The 23,138-nt window shown below is 43.7% G+C and overlaps 1 protein-coding gene across 1 annotated transcript in view; it reads left to right on the forward strand.

Annotated features, from left to right (window-relative positions):
• Positions 1-12,505: 12,505 nt before the first annotated feature.
• The window catches only part of ADGRA3 (adhesion G protein-coupled receptor A3), a gene marked incomplete at both ends in the record, with an annotated part of 124,116 nt that continues 113,483 nt past the window's right edge, over positions 12,506-23,138 (forward strand). The window contains one exon of the mRNA XM_080697664.1: positions 12,506-12,714. Coding sequence (XP_080553790.1) covers positions 12,506-12,714 — 209 coding nt within the window. The remainder of the gene's footprint in view (positions 12,715-23,138) is intronic.

Genomic DNA, 23,138 nt, shown 5'->3' on the forward strand with positions numbered 1-23,138 from the left:
ACTGAGCTGAGAGTTGGGTTGATAAAGAAAAGTTTGCTTAAGTTACCAAGTGTGGATTAAGCTGTGGTAATTTGGTAGCAAGAAAAGACAAATTAGTGGAGAAATGTTAGTCATTCTTTCATTATTTATCCATCTATCCATTCATTTAATAAATACTTACGGTGTGCCTACTATATGCCAGGCACTATTCAAAATGCTAGAAGAAGCTGGTTGTGTAGCTTGGGAGCATAGAGTTTGCCTATCATATGCAAGGTCCTGGATTTGATCCCCAATAAAACACACACACACACACACACACACACACACACACACACACTCACAGTGCTAGGGAAACACACACACACACACACTGCTGGGGAAACACACACACACACACACTGCTGGGGAAACACACACACACACACACACACACACACACACTGCTAGGGATACACTAACAAACAAGATAAATTCTTTTCCCCTCATCCAATGCACATTCAGAAGCTTCTCAGTTATACTGAAGTGAATTTAGGATGTAAGTAGATCAATCTGGGCGTGGTGGTGCACACCTATAATCCCAGTACTTGAGAAGCTAAAATAAGATTACAGGTTCAAGGACAGCCTCAGCAACCTAGAGAAGCCCTGCTGTAAAAAGCATTTCCTTGTAAAGGGATATGAAGGATCGAGGTAGTTAACCAGATAAACAGAGCTGTAAGAGTCAGACAGTGTGAATACAAGCTTCCTTCCTCCTGAATTTTCTGTGTGATCTTCTCAAGTCCCTGTTTTGCCTTGCTAGGAAAGGCCTTGTCTAAGAATACTCACTGCACTTATTTTGGAAGAAATTAGAGATCCGGAGATGAAAGGCGATGATACATGTAATGGTAATACAGTGTTATTAAAGATAAAATGTGTTTATAATTTACAATGTTTATAATAATGTGCTATAATTACATAGAATATTTTTCCCATGATTTCTTCCATGCATTACTTGTTTACCTTTCTGATTTTCTAGAAGGCAGGGAGCAGTTATTATCCCTCAATTTTGCAGTAGGGAAACAGATTTAGTGAGTGAGTAATCTCAGTTATAATGCTTGACCAGTTTTATAAGAAAATTTGATTACAGGCTTTGAAGGGAAAGAAGTTACACCTGGAATGTTTCCCCAGTGTGTGGAATACTCTTTATACAGGAACCAAGAATGTGACCTTGGATGTCTTCATTCAACCTCTCTAGGTTAGCTTTTTCATCCAGAAATGGCAGCAGGGCTTCTGATTCTACTAATTTGTATAAGATACCTAATAGGTGCAAGTCATGCGGTACAAGTTTCTAATGTTATGCCAAGTTAAATTTAAATTAAACCTCACAACAAATGAAGAAAGCTAGGTGTCAAAGGGTTATATAAAGATAGGTTCAATATGTTAATCTGATCTCCTGACTTCAAAATAATGTTTCTTTTTTTCCTATATGCTTTAGCATTTTCCCCTCTGTGTTTTAGCATTTGGGGAATTACAAAGAAATATACTTGTGTTTCAATTTATTGACATATAAAACAAAATAATTCTATTGCCCTCAATACTAAATGGTTGTGTAATGAGTGAAATAATATATTTAAATTACGCATTTTAAGTTTGGTCAACTACACCAAACATGAGAAGAAAGGAAGGGGGAGAAAATGGGGCAAGAATTGGGTAAGGGCTAATTGGGTGATGTGTGGATGTATGCCTCCACCATCTTGTACCCCACTAAGCTGTATGACTACAATGCAATAATAAAAATTTTTAAAAAACAAAAAAAATGTTTGGTCAAATTATAGAGACACATTTTTTATGATTTAATAATGTTTGAGGCTTCTTTGGTTAGCTTTTGTGTTGCTGTGAGTGAAATACTTGACAAGAACAACTTAGAGGAGTAAACATTTATTTTGGCTCCTGGTTTCAGAAGTCCCCATCCATGGTTAGTCAGCTTCATTTCTCTGGGCGATGGGTAAGGTAGAGAGACCTGGCAGAGGAAAGGTGCTCAGCTCAAGGCAGCTGGGAAACAAAGACAGAGGAATACGCTGGGAAAGACAAACCCTTCCAGGGTGAGTCAACAGTGATCTACTTACTGCTACTAGGGCCCTCCTCCCAGTAGTCCATTCAGCTAGTAATGAGTACATCCATTTGATGGAGTCATCAGCTGATGAGGTTGGAGCCCTATGATCCTATCATTATCCTATCCATCCAACCCTGCCTCTGAACATTGCTGCACTGGTTACCATGCTTTCAACGCATCTGCTTTGGGGAGCATTCCAGATCCCAAATCATAACAATGCTAAAAATTAAATATATATATATAGAAGTGTAACTAACAGGAAGTTCAATGTGTTACCATATTGGATCAGAGGTTGATTCAAAGCAGTAATTACCTCATTGAGAGAGGAATAGTTTTAGATAAAATTTATCATTCTGCTTGAGTCAACAAATGACATTGGTATGTTAACTGGCACTAAGGAAGAAGAAAATCACTGTTTAAATAATGAGTTAGCCAGGCATGCACTTGTAATCCCAGTACTTGGGAGGCTGGACAGGAGGATCCCGCAGGTTCTCAGCCAGCCTCAGCTACTTAGTGAGGCTCTCAGCAACTTAGTGAGACCTTGTTTCCAAACAAAATATAAAATAGGCCTAGTAGTGTAGTTCAGAGATAAAAGAAGGCCCCTGGGTTCCATCCCCAGTACCAAACTACCAAACACACACCACACACACACACACACACACACACACACACACACACACACGAGTTGGATGGAAATTTCATGATTGGCAAAGCGCTACTACTTACTAGTTGGATGACAGATATTAATCATTATGGTTGACAAATCGGACTAAAGTAGATAATACTCTATATAGTCAAACTAAAATGACAGGTTAGATTTGGGAGATAAATTCTCAGGAAATATTACTGTTTGGGAAAACTTGCTACATTGCTGAAGTAAACTATACCTTATTTTAGTACTAGGGATTGTGCTCAGGGGCATTACCTCTGATCTGCATTTCAAATCCTATTTTATTTTGAAACAGGATCTGGTCAAGTTGCTGAGAACCCAACTAAGTTGCTGAGACTGCCTTCAAAACTTCAGTCCTCCTATCTCAGCCTCCTAAGTACTAGGATTATAGGTATGAAACACCAGATCTAGCTCATGTAATACATTTTCATTGTTAATTAAGAATATTTAATTCAGCTATAGAAAATAGGGAGTATCAAGGAGGATAAATAAACCATGTGACTTGGGCATCTTAATTTGAACTTTGAACTTTCTTGTTCCTTGACATCCATGCTAGTCTGCCTGGCAATACTTCCACTTGAAGGTTTCTGTTATAATTCCTCATGAGACATTGCTGATTGATTTTTTGTTTTATATTTTTGCCTTATATTTACAATTTATGGTAATTATTCTGGAGTGGGCAAGAAAAATATCATTTCACAAAAGCATCTAGAACTGGGTGTGGTGGCACACACCTGTAATCCCAGAATTCGAGAGGCTGAGACAAAAGGATTGAGGATTTGCAGGCAACCTCAGCAATTTAGTGAGGTCCTCTGTAACTTAGTGAGACCCTGTTTTAAAAAGAAGAAAAAAATAGGGCTGGAGGTATAGCTTGGAGGTAAAATGCCCCTGGGTTCAATCTCCAGTAAAACACACAACACACACACACACACACACACACACACACACACACACTCAGTAGTATTTGGTCATCTACAGATAGTATTTAACTATCACAGGATTGCATTCCAATCCTAGTCTGGATGCAGCAAACAAAAACTCTATATGGCAGCAGGATAATATCACAGCATTTAAAAACGGGTTCCAGTTCCAATTCTTATTTCAAATGGTGAGATGGAGTGACTTGTCAGAAGTCACTCTTTCTTCTAATTAGTAAGAAAGAATAGGAGTTATTGTTGTCTAATGAGGCGAGGGGGATATTCGAGCTAGTGCTGCTGATCCTATCTGGATCCTGGGTACTGACCAAGGACACATTCTAGCACATGCTATGTAATGACTAAAAATACAAGCTACAGCTGTCATAATTAATAGATTAACATTAAATGATACAAAAATAAACAGAGAATGTCTGTTTATTCTCAAGGCTTATTAGAGGTATCGCTAAAACATTCCAAGTGCTAAAAATTGCTGTTCTTTCCTGCTGTTAATTTGATCATGGCATTACACATTCCGGCTGATCAAAGAAGACTAAACTTCAGGCATCTCAAGTTAGCCGACCTTAGCTGAAACATTTAATTCAACAATACTTTTCCTCACTAGGTAATCTAGATGAGGAACTGTGTTAGAGATTTTCTTTTCTTGTAGTACTGGAATTGAACCCAGAGGCATTTTCCCTTTGAGCCAAACCTCCAATCCTATTTTATTTTTCATTTTGAAATAAGGTCTTCCTAAATTACCATGCACTGGCTTAAAACCTATGATAGTCCTGTCTCGGCCTCACAAGTACTAGGATTATATTTAACACACTGGGCCCAGCTATGTTTAATGTTTACAGTATAAAAATGAATAAGATTTAAACTCTGTGAATCAACAAACACTTTTAAGTTTCTTCTGTATACCCGGCTCTGCTCAAGGGATTAGAAAACCAGAGTAATAGTGGCTTGAGTCAGAGAATACATATGTCTATATACATATATATGTATACATACACATATATGTAATAGATAAAAACTATATATAACTATTATATATAAATATATGTATATATGTATATACATATATATGTGTATATACATATATTATTAAATTTATATATATACACTATATATTCTATATGTATATATACTCTATATTCTCTCTCTCTCTCTCTCTCTCTCTATATATATATATATATATATATATATATATATATATATCCTCCCAGCCTTATTCAGTTTAAAACCCAGGGACATTCTATCTCTGAGCTACATCCCAGACCTATTTTTTTTTTTTTTAATTTTAAAACAAGGTCTCACCGGGCATGGTGGCGCATGCTTGTAATCGCCGTGCTTGGGAGGCAGAAACAGGAGGATCGCTCTACTTCGGAGCCAGCCTTGCTGGCTTAAGAGACCCTGTTTCAAAAAAAAAAAAAATTATAGCCAGGCGTGGTGGCGCACGCTTGTAATCCCCGCGCTTGGGAGGCAGAGACAGGAGGATCGCGCAGGTTCGAAGCCAGCCGCGTGTGCTGGCTTAAGGAGACCCTGTTTCCAAATAAAAAAATGTAAATATAGGTCTGGGAGTGTAGCCCGTAGGTAGAAGGGCTTCCAGGAACCCCAGTACCACCAAAAAAAAAATTATATATATATATATATATATATATATATATATATATATATATATATATTAGGTCTGGGAGTGTAGCCCGGAGGTAGAAGGGCTTCCAGGAGCCCCAGTACCACCAAAAAATAAAAAAAATAAAAAATAAAACAAGGTCTCACAAGATTGATGAGAGTTTAATTACTTGCCAAGGCTGCCCTCAAACCCGTGATTCTCCTGTCTCAGCCTCCCAACTACAGGGCTTATATGGGCCACCACACCGAGTTTAGAGAATACTGATGATATAAAGAAGCCCAGAGCCTTCATTGGTAGCTCAACTATGATCTCAGTGAGCTAAATTGTTTCTGTTCTTTCATTTCCTCTTATGATTTTGGAATTTTTTCCTCTAGGCAATTTGCTTGTTAATTGCAAAATACTTTACTCCCAGTACCATGTATTCACAGGACCATGTCAAAAACAAGAAGACCAGAATAGTGGGAGAGAGCCTCTTCCTACCGTATTCGTACAGTAGAAGTGTTTGTGATATTGTAGTCCTAAGTTGGTGCTGTTCCAAATGCTATCCACCAGCCATGTGTAGCCAGTGAGCACTCAACTTGTGATTAGAGTAACTAGGCAATTACATTTCAGTTTTATTTAATTTTAATTAATGACAATTTAAACTTATATACCCACTTGCGTTTGGGGGATACTGCATTGGATAGCACAGTCTTTGATTTTTTGGGGGGAGAGAAGTGAGCCATATGCCACTGATAGCTGAAAGGGAGTTTGGGAAAGGGATTATTCAGCCCTCAGGAATGGAAAGTCTGGGATTCCTAAGGTTGGGAATGGCTCTTTGGCAGCAACTGAAAGCGTCTGCCATAAAAGTTAAATAAGGGCACCATAGAGCTGATAATGTAATGGGTGAGGCTAATGGTGTATAAGTGTAAACAAATGAATATATAAGAAAGTTATGTTCAGGTTTGGACAAGCCATTAGGATTATCTAACCAGGCACACACTTGTCATCCCAGCTTTGGAGTTTGATGCAAGAGGATTGCAAATTCAAGGCCAGCCTCAGTAATTTATTTTTTATTATTATTTTTTATATTTATTTATTTAATGCAGTACTGGGTATGGAACCCAGGGGGCATTCTATCTCTGGCTACACCCCCAGCCCTATTTTTTATTCTTTAGTTTGAAATAGGGTCTCACTGAGTTGCAAAGGGACTCACTAAGTAGTAGCTGAGGCTGTCGTTGAACCTCGATCCTCCCATCTCAGCCTCCCAAATGCTGGGATGACAAGTGTGCACCACCACGCCTGGCCAGCCTCAGTAATTCAGACCCTGTCTCAAAACAAAACAAAACAAAAAATTAAAAGGCTAGGGATGTAGATCAGTGGTCGAGTGCTCCTGTGTTCAATTCTCAGTAGAAGGGGAAAAAATTATTAGTCTCTATTCTAGAGTAAAGGACATTTAGGGATGATGGAAAGTGGAAGATAATGATTTTTAAGAGGCAGTTTGGTGTGGGCGTGTGGGAGGCCTGTGCTCTTAGCTCACACCCATGCATGCACATGCACACCCGAGCACACTCGGCCATCTCCCAGCCAGTAGCCACATCCCTGTGGGTGGCTCCAAGCCTCGCTGCTCCCCAGGCTGTGGATTCACCCTCCAGAGCAAACTCAACTCCTGTGCATAGTATGTAACGTGTTTGACTGGTGTCTTGGTGACTATGAGGTGCAGTTACTTATATAGTAAATGGATACATAAAATAGGTGCCATTACTTCAAACATACTCAAAATGGGAGTGGAGATGATTGCCTGGAATTCAATACTGAGTGAATCTTGTACCTGAGGAGTCCCTTGGCAATGTTAAGAACTTGTAAAAGGAAAGCAGAGGTTGGAAAAGCATTTTTTCCTAAATGATATTTTCTTTTGAATATACTGTAAGATAAGTGGAACACACATCACAAGCTCAGACAGGCAGAGCAGTCCATGAGTGACTGAATGAAACCAGGACAGGTGTTCTCAAGAGACCTGCGGAAGCTGTTCATACACTGTGTATGGACCATTGTGTAGGGGCTCACTGAGCTGCCGAGAGCCTAAGTCGCTGAGGCTGGCTTTGAAGCTACGTGACTCTCTTGTCTCGGCCTCCTAAATACTGGGATTACAAGCTTGCAATTTTTTTTTGTGTGTGTGCCTGCGGTACTGGGGATTGAACCCAGGGGCATTCTATCTCTGAGCTCCACCCCCAGCCCTATTTTTTAATTCTTTATTTTGAAACAGGGTCTCACTGAGTTGCAAAGGGGCAAAGGGCCTCACTAAGTAGCTGAGGCTGTCCTTGAACTGCAATCCTCCTGTCTCAGTCTCCCAATTGCTGGGATTACAAGCGTGTGCCACCATGCCTGGCTTGTAATTTTTTAACAGTGCGCTTCCTTTACACTTTTTTGATCAGAAAATTTTGGAAAGTGCCAAAGAAGCAGGGGATTCGCTTGCCAGTATTTTATTTTCATGTGGTCGCCCCTTCTCCATCACTCCCGCTGAACTGGGCTGTGTAAGCCCACCCAAGCTATAACCTAGTGGTTGCGGCTGAGGCACCACGTTGTTCCTCACCCCACCAGCACCACAGCCGCCACATGCCAGCACTGGTCGGCCCTGCGGTGGCCTTTTTCTCTCACCAGTCACACATTTAAAGATGAGTAACTTAAGCACGACATACCGAGCCCGGTTTAGATTTCCATCCCTGTTCACCCCTGTGGCCTGAGAAAAAGGAATTGTGTCCAGCATTTAAGCCATTGTATGCTTTGCCAGTCTGGAAATCCGAGGGCTGGGAGCTGAGGGCTAGAATGTGTACTGGGTTTAAGGATTTTCATGAGGTCTCACTCACAAGCTCCGGAGGCTCTCCTGTAGGACCACTGGGTTCTGTGCTCTGATAGCAGGAGAGAGGAAGCAGGACTAGTGTTAGAACCTGAAACTATGGAAATGCTGCTAACATTTTTATATTGACAAGCCTTTTCTCAGTACTTCATTGTGATTTTTTTCATTAAACAACCATTTTAAATTTATAATAAAAATGTCCCTCAAAAGTTTGCTTCTCAAAAAAAAAAAAAAATCCAGAAACTTCCAGTCTGGCAGAGAAGGAAGACACTTAAATAAAAAAAATACTGTTAATAATAAAAATGGATGAACATATGCTTATTATATTTAAACACATATTAAAATAAATATGTTTATTACATACATAAAATATGCATGCACTTATATAAACAGTTAATACGGTTTTTCTATTAAGGAGGAAGACAAAGAGTATCTTTGAATGTTTCTCTGTTATCTTCTACATGCTTTATATAACACACATAGCAAGCCAGGATTCTCGGCATAGAAGCTTTGGAATGTGGTCCATCACCATCCTCGAAGTAACCTTTGATGCAATACAATTTTACTGGACTATGTGTAATAAGTGTGGTTAACAAGTGATGTCTCCGTTTATAAAGGACTTTCTAAAGAGGAACAATCACAAACACAGTAAGAACTTTGAAAGGACCTACGAAATCCTGTAACTTAAAATGGTGTGATGTTCTTAAGGCCTGAGGGGGATCAGCAGTAGATAGACCTGTCTGGCAAGAGGCTGTCAGGGATGGGGTAGCTTCATTCAAGCTCAGAATCTGGTGTGACTGAAGGGTAAAAGACAGGACGTTGCAGATAGTGTCATCCTCTGAGATCTGTGGAAGTGGAAAGGACTGCTTGTCATGTCCTCTTGAACTGGTGATGGTATAAAATAATAACGGGAGAGAACTGTGCACTTCCAAGGACTGTAATGCTGCTACTTTGTAAAGCTCTTTGCAGTTTTAATATACTACTTATGATCTTTAATGACCTTAATTTTCACAGATTGTTTAAGTGATTTATGCGCAAGAATGGCTGAAATTATCATATAATAAAAATATTTCACAGGGTGCCATAGCACACACCTGTAATTCTAGTATTTGGGAAGCAGAGACAGGAAGATCACCTCAAGCAAGACCAGCCTCAGCCATTTAGCGAGACTCTCAGCAACCAATGAGATCTTGTTTCAAAATAATAAATCAAAAGGGCTGGGGGTGTAGCCTGGAGGTAGAATGCCCCTGAGTTCAATCCCTGGAACCACAAACGAACCAATCAAACCAAACCAAACAATCAAACAAACAAAAATTTCCTCCATCTTTCACCATAGCTAGATTCATGGCACCACTTGTAAAATCTCTGCTTTTGAAAATTTTGTATTTTAGCTGGGCGTGGTGGCGCACGCTTGTAATCCCCGAGTTTGGGAGGCAGAGACAGGAGGATTGCGCGCAGTTTCGAAGCCAGCTGCGCTGGCTTAAGAGACCCTGTTTCCAAATAAAAAGCATAAAATAGGTCTGGGAGTGTAGTCCAGAGAGGCTTCCAGGAACCCCAGGAACCCCAGTACCACCAAAAAAAAAAAAAAAAATGTACTTTATATAACTTTCTGAACAGTAATGAAGCAAAATAACGATATGTACCAAATTGATATTAGTACTTGTGGTAAACATATTTCAAAATAGACAAGAACCTTCATTTCAACTACAGACTTTAAAATACCCACATACATGAAGTTCAATTGCCAGTGTCTAGCTATATTATAATAAAAAATTCATATTCTACAGTTATGAGTTTTTATCTTTAGAAAGGAAACAGGAGATAATGATGATTTTGTGAGGAAATAATAATTTTCGAAATAAATTCAAGAGAAATGTAGCCAGTTAACCCTGTGTACCAATTTGCCTTCTAAGGCTGTTTATAGATTTAAAGCTGCCTAATAGTGGTGATAATTTCCTTCTTGTACCCATTGTAGCATTTATAGCTGTACTATTCATCACCAACATGGTAGCCATGAGGCATTTAAATTCAAATTTAAATTAATTAAAGTGAAATAAAATAAATACTTCTTAGAGAACATTAGCTATATTTCAAAGACTACTATAATCACACATGGGCACCATATTGGATATCAGAGATTTAGAATATTATTTTTTTCTACGGTACGGGGAATAGAAACTACGGTCCTGTGCTTGGCATTCTACCACTGAGCTACACTCCCAGGCCCAAATCTAGAACGAAATCTGTGGTCACAGAGTGCCTTATCAGACAGTGCTGGAAGCTGTTGAATTTATACAGTTGAGTCTCAAAATGTGATGGTCAAATGATCCACTATTCAAATTTGTTTGAGTATATAGTAAATAGAAGTAATTTCCTTGCTATTGAGAAAGTCAAACAAACAGATTCCTGGAAATTTGATCTCTGAAAAAAGCTTTGAAGGCATCTTAAACAGTGATGTCCTAGATCCAGCCAAGAAAAATCCTACCCTAGGCCTTGCATTTTTAGCAGCAAGCAATCTAAACCTCCCTATACTGTGAAAAATCTCCAGGGCCAACGCCCAGCACCTTGCTACTCTGGCTCATGTCTCTGGGCTCCAGGGCCCTGGTACTTCCTGATCAAAATTCCCAAGCCCACTTCCAGGTCCTGGGCTAGCCTCTTCCCAGAGTCACTCTTTCAGTGGAGGGACAAAACAACTGGTATATGCACATCTGGACCAAGCGGCAAAGGGTGACTGTTAGAAGGGGGAGGCAGAGCTTTGTACCAAAAGGCTGCAGTGTTCACAGCATGCAAGAAAACCACTTTGGTTGAACCATGCTGCAAACAGGAAGCAGAGGGGTGGAGGTGTACAGGCCAAGGGCTCAGGTCTGACCACCTCCTACCTGCCAACGTTTCAGAGTGGAACTCTAAGGTTATCTAAAAATACTGCTTACAAACCCGGTCTTCCAGGTTGTTACGCAGGTATATTTTTCAAGGTAGAACAATCCTCATTTTATTTGTTAGCTTGATATGTTCCCTGTAAATTATCAACAGACGGTCTATGAGTCCTGGGCTTGCAAATGTTCAGGTCAAGTCTCTTTCTTCTTTCTCTTTTTGTAGTACTGGGATGGAACCCAGGGACATTATACCTCTGAGATACACCCCTAGCTCTATTTTTTATTCTTTATTCTTGAAACAGGGTCTGAGTTGCAAAGGGCCTAAGTAGCCGAGGCTGTCCTTGAACCGATTCTCCTGTCTCAGTGTGCCAAATGTTGGGATTACAAGGGTGTACCACCATGCCCAGCTTGGAGTCACTTTCTTAAAGCAATAAGCTCAGTCAGGGTTCTAGGCGGGTTTGCTCACAATGGTTCTGTTTAACATCTAAGGTAACTTTGGATTCTGATTTTTTTTTTTTCTTTTAAAAGGGTGCCATTCCAGATAGACTCTTTTACAGGCTCCAGAGCTGTTGTTGCTGAGGGCCTAGGCCACTTTTGGAGTCCCCTTCACTGGAGAGGCTGTATTTTGGCTCTGGTGTCCCAGGGCCAAATAGGACCATCCTAATGAGGCGGAAGTCCATGGCTCCCAATCCCCATGCTTGGTCTGGGAACTTTACCCTCGGGTTGCAAAAAGGAAATTGAGCAGTCCCCCTCTCCCTCCTCCTGCCCCCTTTCCCTCCTGCCCCTCTCTCCCTCCTCCTCCCCCTCCCTCCTCCTGCACCTCTCCTTCCTTCTGCCCTCCTCTCCCTCCTCCTGCCCCCTCTCCCTCCTCCTGCACCCTCTCCCTCCTCCTGTCTCTCTCTCCCTCCTCCTGTCCTCCTCCTGCCCTTCTCTCCCTCCTCCAGCCCCCTCTCCCTCCTCCTGTCCTCTCCCTCCTCCTGCCCCTCTCTCCCTCCTCCCGCCCCCTCTCCATCCTCGTGGCCCGGCTCCTGCGGAGCGCACGGGGGGCGGCATCGTCCGGAAGGTGGAGGCTTAGGGCAACCGGCCGTAGAGAGCCGCGGCCGGGCTGGAGTTGGGCTAGAACTTTCTCCCCCGGGGCGCGCGGGCGCTCGGTGCCCGGGCTGGGCCGGGCGCGCACAGGTCGGCGGCGGCTCCGGGCGGGGCGCGCGGGCTGGGGGCGGGGCGGGGCGGAGCCGGGAGGCGGCGGCCGGGAGCCGGAGCTGGAGCCGGAGCCGGAGCCGGAGCCCGAGCCGGAGCCCGAGCGGGAGCCGGAGCGGGAGCGGAGGCGGCGCCCCGCGGGCCCTGGAGCGGCGCTGGGACCCGGCGGCCGCGACCCCGCGCGCCGCTCCCCGAGGCCGAGCGCGGACAAAGGAGCATGCGGGCGCGGCGGAGGGCCGGCCCGGCGGCCGCCACGAGGCTCGGGGCCGCGGGGGGCCCGGCCGGCCGCTAGGCCCGCAGGCCCGGGCGCGATGGAGCGGCCGCTGCTGCTGCCGCTGGCGCTGCTGGCCGTGCTGGGCGGCGGCGGGGCGGCGGCGCTGCCCCCGGGCTGCAAGCTGGACGCGCGGCCCCGCGGGAGCGCCAGGGCGCCGGGCGCCGCCGACGGCAAGGTGGTGTGCAGCAGCCTGGAGCTGGCGCAGGTCCTGCCGCCCGGCGCGCTCCCCAACCGCACGGTCACGCTGTGAGTACCGCCGCCGCCGCTCTGCGCGCAGCTTGGAGAGGGGTCCAGGCACCGCGCGCCTTTGTGTGCTCGGGGCTGCGGGCAGCGGGTGGTGCGGGGAGCCCGGGGCGTGCGCGGCCTGGGTGCCGGGATCCGGCCTCCCCGTCGCCCTCCCCGGCTCCGGGGAGTTGGCAAAGTAAAGTTTTCGGGCTCCCGGGCGCGCCCCGCGCCATCGCGGGCGCTCGCGTCTGTGGCTGCGCCCGGCCACGTGAGGATGCGCGTAAACACGCGGGCGGCGGGGTAAAGCCCATTCATCCAGGGCTGCGGCTCCAGAAAACAGCTCGCGGAGAAGCGAACTGCACCTAGGTGGTTGTTTGCAGAACACAGGGACTTTGAACGCCTCCCGGTGCTCCCCAAGCCCCGGGACTTCTCTCGCCGCCGGCCACCTTAGTTTGTTACAGTTAAAGAGGACCTTTTAAGGCAGACCTGGATTAAGAGCTAGAAACTAGTAAGATGAGGCTGTACATCAGCCCGCCAGTCCCTTTTTTAGGTCTCTGGGAGCGCTCATCGAAACGCCCAGAACGTCGGGATGTAAATAAACTGCGTTTATTCAGCCTTCCAACTCGAGGGACTTTTGATTTTTCGAATTGAATTACCACCTGGAAGGAAGTTTGGGGAACTCACTTTGTGCAAGGATTCAGGGTCTGGTTTTGCAAGCGTCGTTCTTCCAGTTCTAGCCGAACCATTGGCCCCAGCGGTGACCAAAGACTTTCTTTTCTGAACGATGAATTGGTTTGGAAAAGTTGAAGTCTTAAGTGTTGCTAATGGTTATTTTCCCAGACTGAAATATGAGTCCCTGGGCTCTGTGTTCCTCTATGTTGTTTTGGTTGGTTTCCTAAAAAAGAACCAGGGCTGCCACTATAAAAACATGAAGGCAAGGACCGCAACAGGGCCTATGGAAAACTCAAAATAGAGTTTTTAATTTAACCCAAATTTAGGAGGAGGATACACGAGTAAGAGGTATAAATATTACTAACACCTTTTGTTTACACCTTTCCTCTTTTTTTGAATTAGGCAACGTTCAACACAGGAAAACTGTGTGTATTTCTGTGTTCGCGAAGACATAAAGACGGAGAAAATAGTTTTTATTTTGTTTGAATCTTTTTTACCAACACGCTGCCATTTGGTTGTGGCAGCCAGGGTATTTGTTTATTTTTTTGTCCAGGTGCTTTGAAGTGGAAATGGTGGGTATGGGACCTTAATTACAGTCTGAGTCTAGTGGAGAAAACTCCAGCATTGGAGAAGTCCCTTGTTCCTCTGCAAAAATTAGTCATGATGCAGTGACGTTCTAGACATTTAGGTTCTGGGTCAGTGAGCAGCACTTAAGTTGATTTATGTGTAAGTCCAGTTTCCTGGAAATGTCAACCATTCCAGCTGGACTTGACCAGCTACTTGTAAACTATTGATTTTGCCTTGTAGAAAAAGAGAGAAAAAAAAACAAAAACCAGGCGATATTGTAGAAAACCAGTTGTTGGCATATTTTCAATTAGACTATTTTACTACCTGTTTCATGGGCTGAGGAAAATAGAAATGCTTTTGAAAAAAAAAATTTGCACCTGAATGTTTAAATGAAAATAAAATTAATTTAGTGTGTGGGAAGAAGTAATTTAAGGATCAGTTAAAGCCATTATGTTGGATAAAATGTGTTCAACTTATTTCAGGCCTACTAGGCCAGTTCCTAAGCAAGGAATTCAAAATCCGCTGTGGATAAGTGACTTGTTGCCATAGTGATTTGGTGTCTGGGTCCTTGTCCCAGTTTCTTGTTCTGCAGTTCAGATATGTTCTCTTCGGTTGCTCTTGCCTTCGTCTTTTTATTGAGAGGCTCCTTGGTTGAAAGTGGCCTGTTGAGGTTGGAAGTGTGTGTTGCTGCAAATTGCTACCAACATGGTGGCTTGAAACAACAAATTTGTTTCCCCACAGTTCTGGAGACCAGATTTCAAAATCAAGGTGTCAGCAGGGCCATGTTCCCTTTGAAAACTTTAGAAAAGAATCTTTCCTTACTTCTTTCAGCCTCTGACATTCTTGTCATTCTGTTTGTGGCAGCTAAAGCCAGTCCCTACTTCAGTCTTTGTGTGGCTTTCTTCCCTGCGTGCATTTATGTCTCAGGTCTTCTCTTTTCTCTCCCTAGGATGGCAGTCGGTTGAGTTTAGGGTACACCCTTAAGTCCAGGATGATCTCATCTCAAGGTCCTTTATTAAATTATACCTCTAAAGACTCTTATTTCCAAGTAAGGTCACACTCACAGATACCACTGTTAGAACTTGGATACTTATCTTTCTGGGAGATACTATGCAACTCTCAGTACAGAATAGCAATAAAAAACCTGTTTGGGCTGGGAATATAGCTCAGCTGTGGAGTACTTGCCCGGTATGCACAACCTGGGTTGGACCCCCAGCATTCCAAAATCAAATAAGTGGAAACCCCATGATTTTTTTTTTCTCCAGGAAGTTGCGGGTATTTAGGGAGGAAAATTCCTGAGTCAGTCTCAGAATGGTGTTATAAATGTTCTTTTATTGGAGTACGCATCCAGCATCCATCAAAACAGAGAGGGATGAGCAGGGCCTCTGTGGAGCACAGTTGGTGTATTTCAGGATCTGGAGATTCTGCACCAATTCTGGAGAAATGAGAAAGATAATTGCCAGGAATAACAAGAGGGCAAGGACAGAAAAAGAGGGAGTGGACAGGGGGACCCTAGCATGCCTTGGCTAGCAGGGGACAGTGTTGAGTCAGGGTGCTGTGTGGTTAGTGCTGGAATATCAGGGGCAAGTGCCTGGTGCCCAGATGGTGAGAGGAGAGGCTGTAGGAGCCAACTGAAGGGTGGGCAGGCTCCCAGCTTTGAGTTTTGTTTTTTTTCAATTTAGGTGTGGCCAAGGGTTTTTAGTGTATTGTGATGTGGCTACAGAGAGGAAAACTAATTGGCAGGGATTGGATGGCAAGGATAAATAGATTTAAAAAAAAATTAATAGTGAAAAATAAGACTAATTTTGTTTGGTTGATGAATTAGACTTCGCCATAGCCTGAAGCTCAGACCTTTCAACTGTCTTAGTGAATAACCCTCATTTCCATAGCTGTGTTTACCAAGAAGAGTCTGGCAGAAATGCTTGGCTTGACCATGCTTGTTCTCAGTCTGTTCTGCAGACTTGTATTGAAGAATTAAATTGTATTTATTATTTTAACATGCAAATTGAACACAACTTTATTTGCATTTATTTTTTTTTTGCCAGAAATAAAAATTATCTAGTAAGTATTCCTAGGTTTTATAGGAAGTGTTGCTCAGGTCTCAAATTTTTGAGCACTTTATTGTTAGAAAGTCTTACAGATTTAGGCCTGTTCTTCCAAATGTATCTTCTTTATGATGCTACCAGGTGATTCTAAACAAAGAAATTAGAAAAAAATGTGCCCAGTACTTTGGGAGGCTGAGACAGGAGGATCGCAGGTTCAAAGCCAGCCTCAGCTACATAGACACTCTGCAACTTAGTGAGACCCTGTTTCAAAATAAAGAATAAGCTGGGCATGGTGGCGCACGCTTGTAATCCCAGCATTCTGGAGGCTGAGACCAGAGGATTGTGGTTCGCGCGGACAGCCTCAGCTATTTAGTGAGGCCCTCTGCAACCTAGTGAGACCCCGTTTCAAAATAAAGAATAAAAAATAGGGCAGGGGGTGTAGCTCGGAGGTCAAATGCCCCTGGGTTCCAGCCCCAAACCCATCAAAATAAATAAATAAAGAAAGAAAGAATAAAAATTAGGGCTGAGGGTGTAGCTCAGAGGTAGAATGCTTCTGGGTTCAATCACCAGTACTGAAAAAAAAAATATATTTATGGTTTATCAAAACTTAGGGATGAAGTCAGGGTTTTTCTTAACAAATTAAAATAGTGCATGAGTTTTGGTTTTAACTTTCTACAGTCTTATGCTTGTTGGCATCAAAGAACTGATAATTGTCTGTGCTTCTCCAGTGTGGCCCGGTACTGGGTACAAGAAAAGGAATGTGTGCATTGTTCAGAAACTTAAACCTCCTTGTGGAAAAAAAGGATTTGCCCAGTAGAAAGCAGACATTTAGGGGCCAATTAAAGAATGCCTGTAATTAAGTCGTAAATTGTGCACTGTAGTCAGTTTTGGTGTTTTAGGAGGCCTGAAAAGGTGAGAGTTGTGTGTGACTCTGGAGTCATTGGAAGGATTTTTATTTTGCTAGAGAAATGAGGATTTGAGGGAGACTTGAAGGAAGAGAAAGATTGCATTGGGCGGCAAGGCAGTATGGTCAGGTAAGGGCGGGAGGTGGTAGCTGGCCCAGCCAAAGTGTAGCGACTGTTCTGGGACCATTGTCCTGTATGTGGGATGGAAAAGGAGGGACCTGGGTAGAACCCCACTTGAGTACTAGGGGTGCAGTTCCTGAGGCTGGAGCGCAACAGGAGATTCTGGTCATTGAAACAGAAGTGGCAAACATGTTAAGACAGAAGTGGCCGCTCGCCATTGTGGAGAGGTGCCCAGGAGTAAGTACAGAGGGACCAGGGAATAGACAGCTGGCCTGGGCGGCCTCAAGTCTTGGTCGCTGCACCAGAGGAGGAGGAAGCTGAGGGCTGGGATGGTGGAAACCACATGTGGATGAGGCTGGACTTGGGGGTGAGAGAGCCCTCAGGGTGCAGTGTCCAAGGTGAGAACAACCCTGAATAGGGTTGGGGATAGTTTCCAGGGGAGGGAGCAGTGGTTGAGGGAGAAGAGACAGGATGGATCTGGAACACAGTGGAAGAGTTGGTTTTTAAGCAGCAGCAGGGGAGTTTCCTCCCCCCTTGGTGATGGAAGAGAAGGTGGAAAGCAGGCTAAAGGCAGCAGGTTGCAGGTGGCGGAGGGGAAGTCCCTGCCCCATTGCTTCTAGGTTCTCATGTTTGAGGTGCAGGGTGAGGGAGGAAAGTGGGAAGAGGAGGTGCAGGAGGAACAGAGCTCTCCGTGTTGGAAAGTGAGCATACTGGGGATTGCAAAAAAGTCAATAGGGTGTAGCCAGGTCCATTTTTGCACTGCGATCAGGTTCAGATTGCACGGGAGATGGCAGACTCAGCTGTCTTCTCCAGCTCCAGCCAGCCTTAGAGGGGTCATTCCTTGGGTGTAGCTTGTTGCTTCCTCACCAGGTGATTACAGTTCACCAAAAGACTAGTGAGCAGACTAGCAACTTGCTAGGCGGTGTGGATTCTGCCAGCAGAGTTGCTGGGTCAAGGTTGAGATTATCATTGAATTCAAGGTCTTACATAGTTCTGTAGCCTGACTTTTCTAATACTTAGCACCAGCTATTGTTGCTTTTCATGGGTGTCTTTATAGATACTTATACATAGGTACTTATATGTAGGCAGATTGCTAGGGTTCAGGGATAAAATAAAGACATGATACTTTCATTCAGGGATTAGCCTTATACTCTGCCTAGCCCAAGTGTGTCTCTCATTGTCCCCTGAGCAGGGTGTGTACTTGGCTTCCCGTGTGCCTTGGCCAAGTCTGTCATCCTTGCTTGGAAACCCCTGCGCTGATCACTTCTGGGTCCTTCACCATCTAGCTCACCTGCTACGAACTGAGCTCTTCAATCAGTGTCCTGGCATTTTGATCCCTTTCTTCTCTGAAATTGGGTAGCTCTTAATCTCTGTATTCTTGTGTCACTTTTGTTTTTCTCTCTTCTTTTGCCATGTTGTGGGACAAATCCAGGGTCCCATGGTGCATGCTGAACATTGCTCTCTGGTACTGACCTATACCCTGGTACTTCTTGGGGTTCTTTCCATGAAACTGGCTGTTGCTCGCTTAATGCACACACCCTTAAAGGGAAGCATTCTGAGATCTGTCTACCACCTGGAGTATGGGGGGTTATGCAGTTGTTCTTTATGGACAAGAGTAATGCTAACAAAGATACAAGTGGTTGGTGGAGGATACATGGGGGATAAAGGGAGAGATGTGAATGTATGTTTTTACCTTATAGCAACTGAGAACATTTGTTTACTCAATTTGGCTTGGCATTTCATTGTTTTGGGATACTGGATTCAAGAATAGGCACATTAAATCTTGTGTGTGTGTGTGTGTGTGTGTGTGTGTGTGTGTGTGTGTGTGTGTGTGTTTTACTAGGGGTGGATCCCAGGGGTTTTTCTACCTCTGGGCTATACTCCCAGACCTATTTTATACCTTATTTGGAAACAGAGTCTCACTGTGTTGCTGAGAGCCTCACTAAGTAGCTGAGGCTGGCTTCAAACTAGTGCGATCCTCCTGTCTCAGCCTCCCAAGCACTGGGATTACAAGCGTGCGCCACCACGCCTGGCGAGGCACATTGTTAAATCTGTATTTAATCTTATAAAACAGTTTATTGGGATGTGGCCTGAATTGCTACCAGAGATATTGCTCAGAAATATTGCAGAATTTGGGGAGGACTTTTGCATCTGGACCTTGAATGCAAGTCTTAAGTTTTAATGATATGATGACAAGGTTTTGTAAGAACCAGCCTCTGAATCCTGTTGCTTCTTGCCTTCTTGGAGTCCTCCAGCATCATGAATACAGGAGAGAAATTGGTGGGTTTGGCAGTATGCCAAGTTGAGACACAAACAGGAGTTTGGAGAGGTTTGTCCCAGTGCTATTCTAGCTCTGTTCCCAAGAGCCTGTAATGATGGTTTTAAAAGAGACAAAAGACAGAAGTAAAAACTCTTGCGAGTAACTCAGAAAAGGACACAGGATGGCTTATTCAGCTATTCAGCGCTTCTGCTCCTTCCTTTATTCAGCTACTTCTGGGAAAGTGATTGTTTTCTATATTGGCTTGACCCTATGGGGGAATCATAAGTTCAGAGGACATATTTAATTCATGACTTTGTCAACATTTTTCTCTTAAAACAAAAATTAGGAGACAGACTTCTTCAAGTCTCAGTAGCTTGTTAATTCAGTTTTTGCAAGGATTTAGACGCTATAGATGCAAACTTGCTCTGTAAGTTTTTAATTGATTGTCTGACTCAATTTATTTTAAAACACAATATATAATTTTAATGCTTTGTGCATGGTTTAGCTTGCGTGTATGTTCAGATACAGAAAATTTTAGTCTGAAGAGGGAGTTTTAGGGCCAGACGTGGCAGGCAGCACATGCTTGTAATCCCAGCATTGGGGAGGTGTAGACACAAGGATCGTGGTTCGTGGACAGTCTCAGCTACCTAGCAAGGCCCTTCACAACCCAGCGAGACCCTGTTTCAAAAATAAAAAAAGACCAAAAAAAAAAAATAGGGCTGGGGTGTGTGGCTCAGAGGTACATTGCTCCCGGGTTCCATCCCCAATACCAAAGATATAAGAGTTTTAAAAAGTAGGTGGTTTTTTTTTTCTAGCCGGGCGTAGTGGCACACACTTGTAATCCCAGCATTCGGGAGGCTGATACCGGAGGATCGTGGTTCGTGGTTTGTGGACAGCCTCAGCTACTTAGTGAGGTCCTCCGCAACTCAGTGGGACCCTGTTTGAAAGTAAAGAATAAAAAATTGGGCAGGGGGTATAGTTCAGAGGTCAAATGCCTCTGGATTCCATCCCCAGACCCGCCAAAAAAAAAAAAAAGTAGGTGTTTTTTTTCCTACCATTGGGTTTTTCCTTCTTAATTAAACTTTCTAGCAATTTCACCTGTCAGATTAGGGAGTTGCCTGTGTGTCAGGGGCGGGCTGGGCCAGGGAGGTAGTAGGTTCCTCTCAGAGGGTTCTTGTCCATCTTGGTCACTTTCAGTACCATGCTAAGCACAGAGCAGATATTGGGCTCTTTTTTGCTTTTGCTTTTTACCCAGCAAAGCATTTCTAATCCTCAGATTCTTCCTTTTCGGGACCTATAGAGAACAAATGGAAATCTTAAGAGATGATAGTAAAAACAATCCAGAACCTTCTTCCTTCCCCCTCTACACCTTGACCTTGCCTTTTATGTTTGTGTGCGAGCTACTAGCCCAGGTTTGTTTCTGCATTTTGCCCGTTACGGGGAGGACTATCTCCAAACCAGAATTTACTTTTGATATTTGCTAGGGGCATTCTTGATAGTAGGTATCCTAGTATTTTCAAGTGCTTGTATTTATTTTGTAAGTAGTTTATGTCTACCCTGTGATAGTTTTGGGTGGGTGTAGGTGACTACGGATCTCTAGACCCAGCTTCTGTTTTTGATCTCTTAGACCAGTTTTATCCTTAGTTTCCTATGCTTTCTGGAGCTCGCCTTTGGCTTTCTGGCTATAATGTCGGTCATGCCTCTTCTTGGCTAAGTAGGACTCCCCAGGTCACTTTGACTTAATTTAACTTGCATCTTCTTCCATCTTCTCACACTCTGCTAACACAGTACGAGATAGCAAACTTGTGGCTTTTTAGAAGTGTTAATAGAAGCACACCTGCCTCAGCAATCAGGAGCCTGAGACCGGAGGATCGCGGTTCACGGACAGCATCAGCTACTTAGCGAGACCCTTCGCAACACAGTGAGACCCTGGTTCAAAAATAAAAAGACGAAAAAATAGGACTGGGGTGTAGGTTCCCTCCCTAGTACTGCAAAAAATAAAAGAAAAAGAAAGAAAGAAAAGAAAAAAAGAAGTGTTAATAGGTGTTGGGAGGTTTTTTTTTTTTTTTTGTGGTGTTAGGAATAGAACCCAGGGACTTTCTACTCCCGGGCTACACTCCCAGACCTTTTTTATATTTTATTTGGAAACAGGGTCTCACTAAATTGCTGAGACCCTCACTAAGTAGCTGAGGCTGGTTTTGAATGTGTGAGATCCTCCTGTCTCAGCCTCCCAAGTGCTGGGATTACAAGCCTGCGCCACCATGCCCGGCTGGCGTTGGGAGTTATTAAAGGTAATTTTGCAAGATTCATTTAGGAACAACTCTGCTAAAAGAACTGAGTGATGAGTGATGGATCTTTTTGTTTGGCAACCATCCACCATTCCTTTTTCTCTCATGTCCTATTTCCTGGGCACAAAACCCTTCTCCAGCCTAAAGTGCCTCATACCTCCTGACACAGCCCCTTCTCATGTGGTTCTTCCCAGTGAGTTTGCACTCATGACATGACATGCCTAGACATTGCTGATGTTGTGTGACAGAATGAATGGAAGTGGACCCTCCGCTCCAGGCCTGTATCCATCCCAGCCTCAGGGCCAAAGGGAGCATCTCTGTACAATGTCCTGGTATTGTGTGAGTTTGCCGTTGAGAATTTCATTTGAACTACCAGGGAACATTAGACATTCACATGCCTAGACCTCAGACCCCACGTTCTGATATCCGCGCTGTTGATTCCTGTGGGCATTCCTGTTGTCATCTAGGTTGAGATCTTTTTGTTCAGTAGCCCAGCCGCTGAAGGGTTAACTGTAGTCACCAGCTGTCATCCACTGCAACAAAAGGAGGGAGAAGAAAGAGCAGAGGAACAAATCCAGGGCGGCTGCCTCCAAGGGAAGGAGGAGCCGTTCCAAGTGGAGCCAAGATGGTTGAAATCAGGAGACATTTCTAGGACAGTTAGCTGAGAGCTGCAGAATGGGGCCTTGTTCACAGGAGCCAAGAAAAGAGACTCCCGTAAAGTGAGGAGTGACATGCCCAAGTTGGATTTAATATCCATTTGTGGGGTAAGGACAGTAAAGTTTTAGAGATGTGTTGTGGAGCGAAAATGAATCAACTTGAAAGCATCTGAAAACACAAGTAGGCATTTGTGTAAATGGTGTTTGAAGGCCTGCTGTGGGTTTGGGTTGCTGGTGGGGGGGGTAATAAAACAGAGAGTCCCTGTTCCTTGTCCCTTTAATCCTTTCTTTTAGATTAAAAACATGAGATTTATCTTCTGGCATTATTAGAAGCCCAATTTCCATGCATGTACCTCTACTGGGAAAAAAATGTATATATATATATGTATGTTTTGCTAGTCTGATAAATGGAAATAATAGATTTGAGTTTGCATTCTGAGCATAAGTGTGGTTTTATATAATTGACATCTACTGCAGAGCAGAGTCATTTGTATTTGGCTACCTACTCTACACTTAAAATTTCTAATGACGTTTTTTTTCTTTTTTCTTTTTTAGTTAACACTGTTGAGATTCTTAGGGAGACAGGTCATCATCTGCTCATACATTTATTTCATTATTTTTCTTTGTTTGGACTGGCACTGAAGAAGGCAGGACTTTAGACTGCCTTGTAAGGTTGACTTTTCCCACTGATGGACACTTTGGAGAGACCATGCTGAGAGATTTCCTTTGTCAGGGCACCCAAGTGTTGCTGCCACGCTATGATCCTGTGTGAATTAACTGAGCTATCAGGTATTTGCTAGTTGCCTTTAGCTCCTTCTCCTTTCACATGACTGACATTTTTGGTTCTTTGTTTAAATAAAAAAAAATCTTAAAATTGCCGGGCCTGGTGGCGCACGCTTGTAATCCCCTTGTTTGGGAGGCGGAGATAGGAG

Source organism: Muscardinus avellanarius (assembly GCF_963383645.1).
Source record: "Muscardinus avellanarius genome assembly, chromosome: 6".
Lineage (NCBI taxonomy): Eukaryota > Metazoa > Chordata > Mammalia > Rodentia > Gliridae > Muscardinus > Muscardinus avellanarius.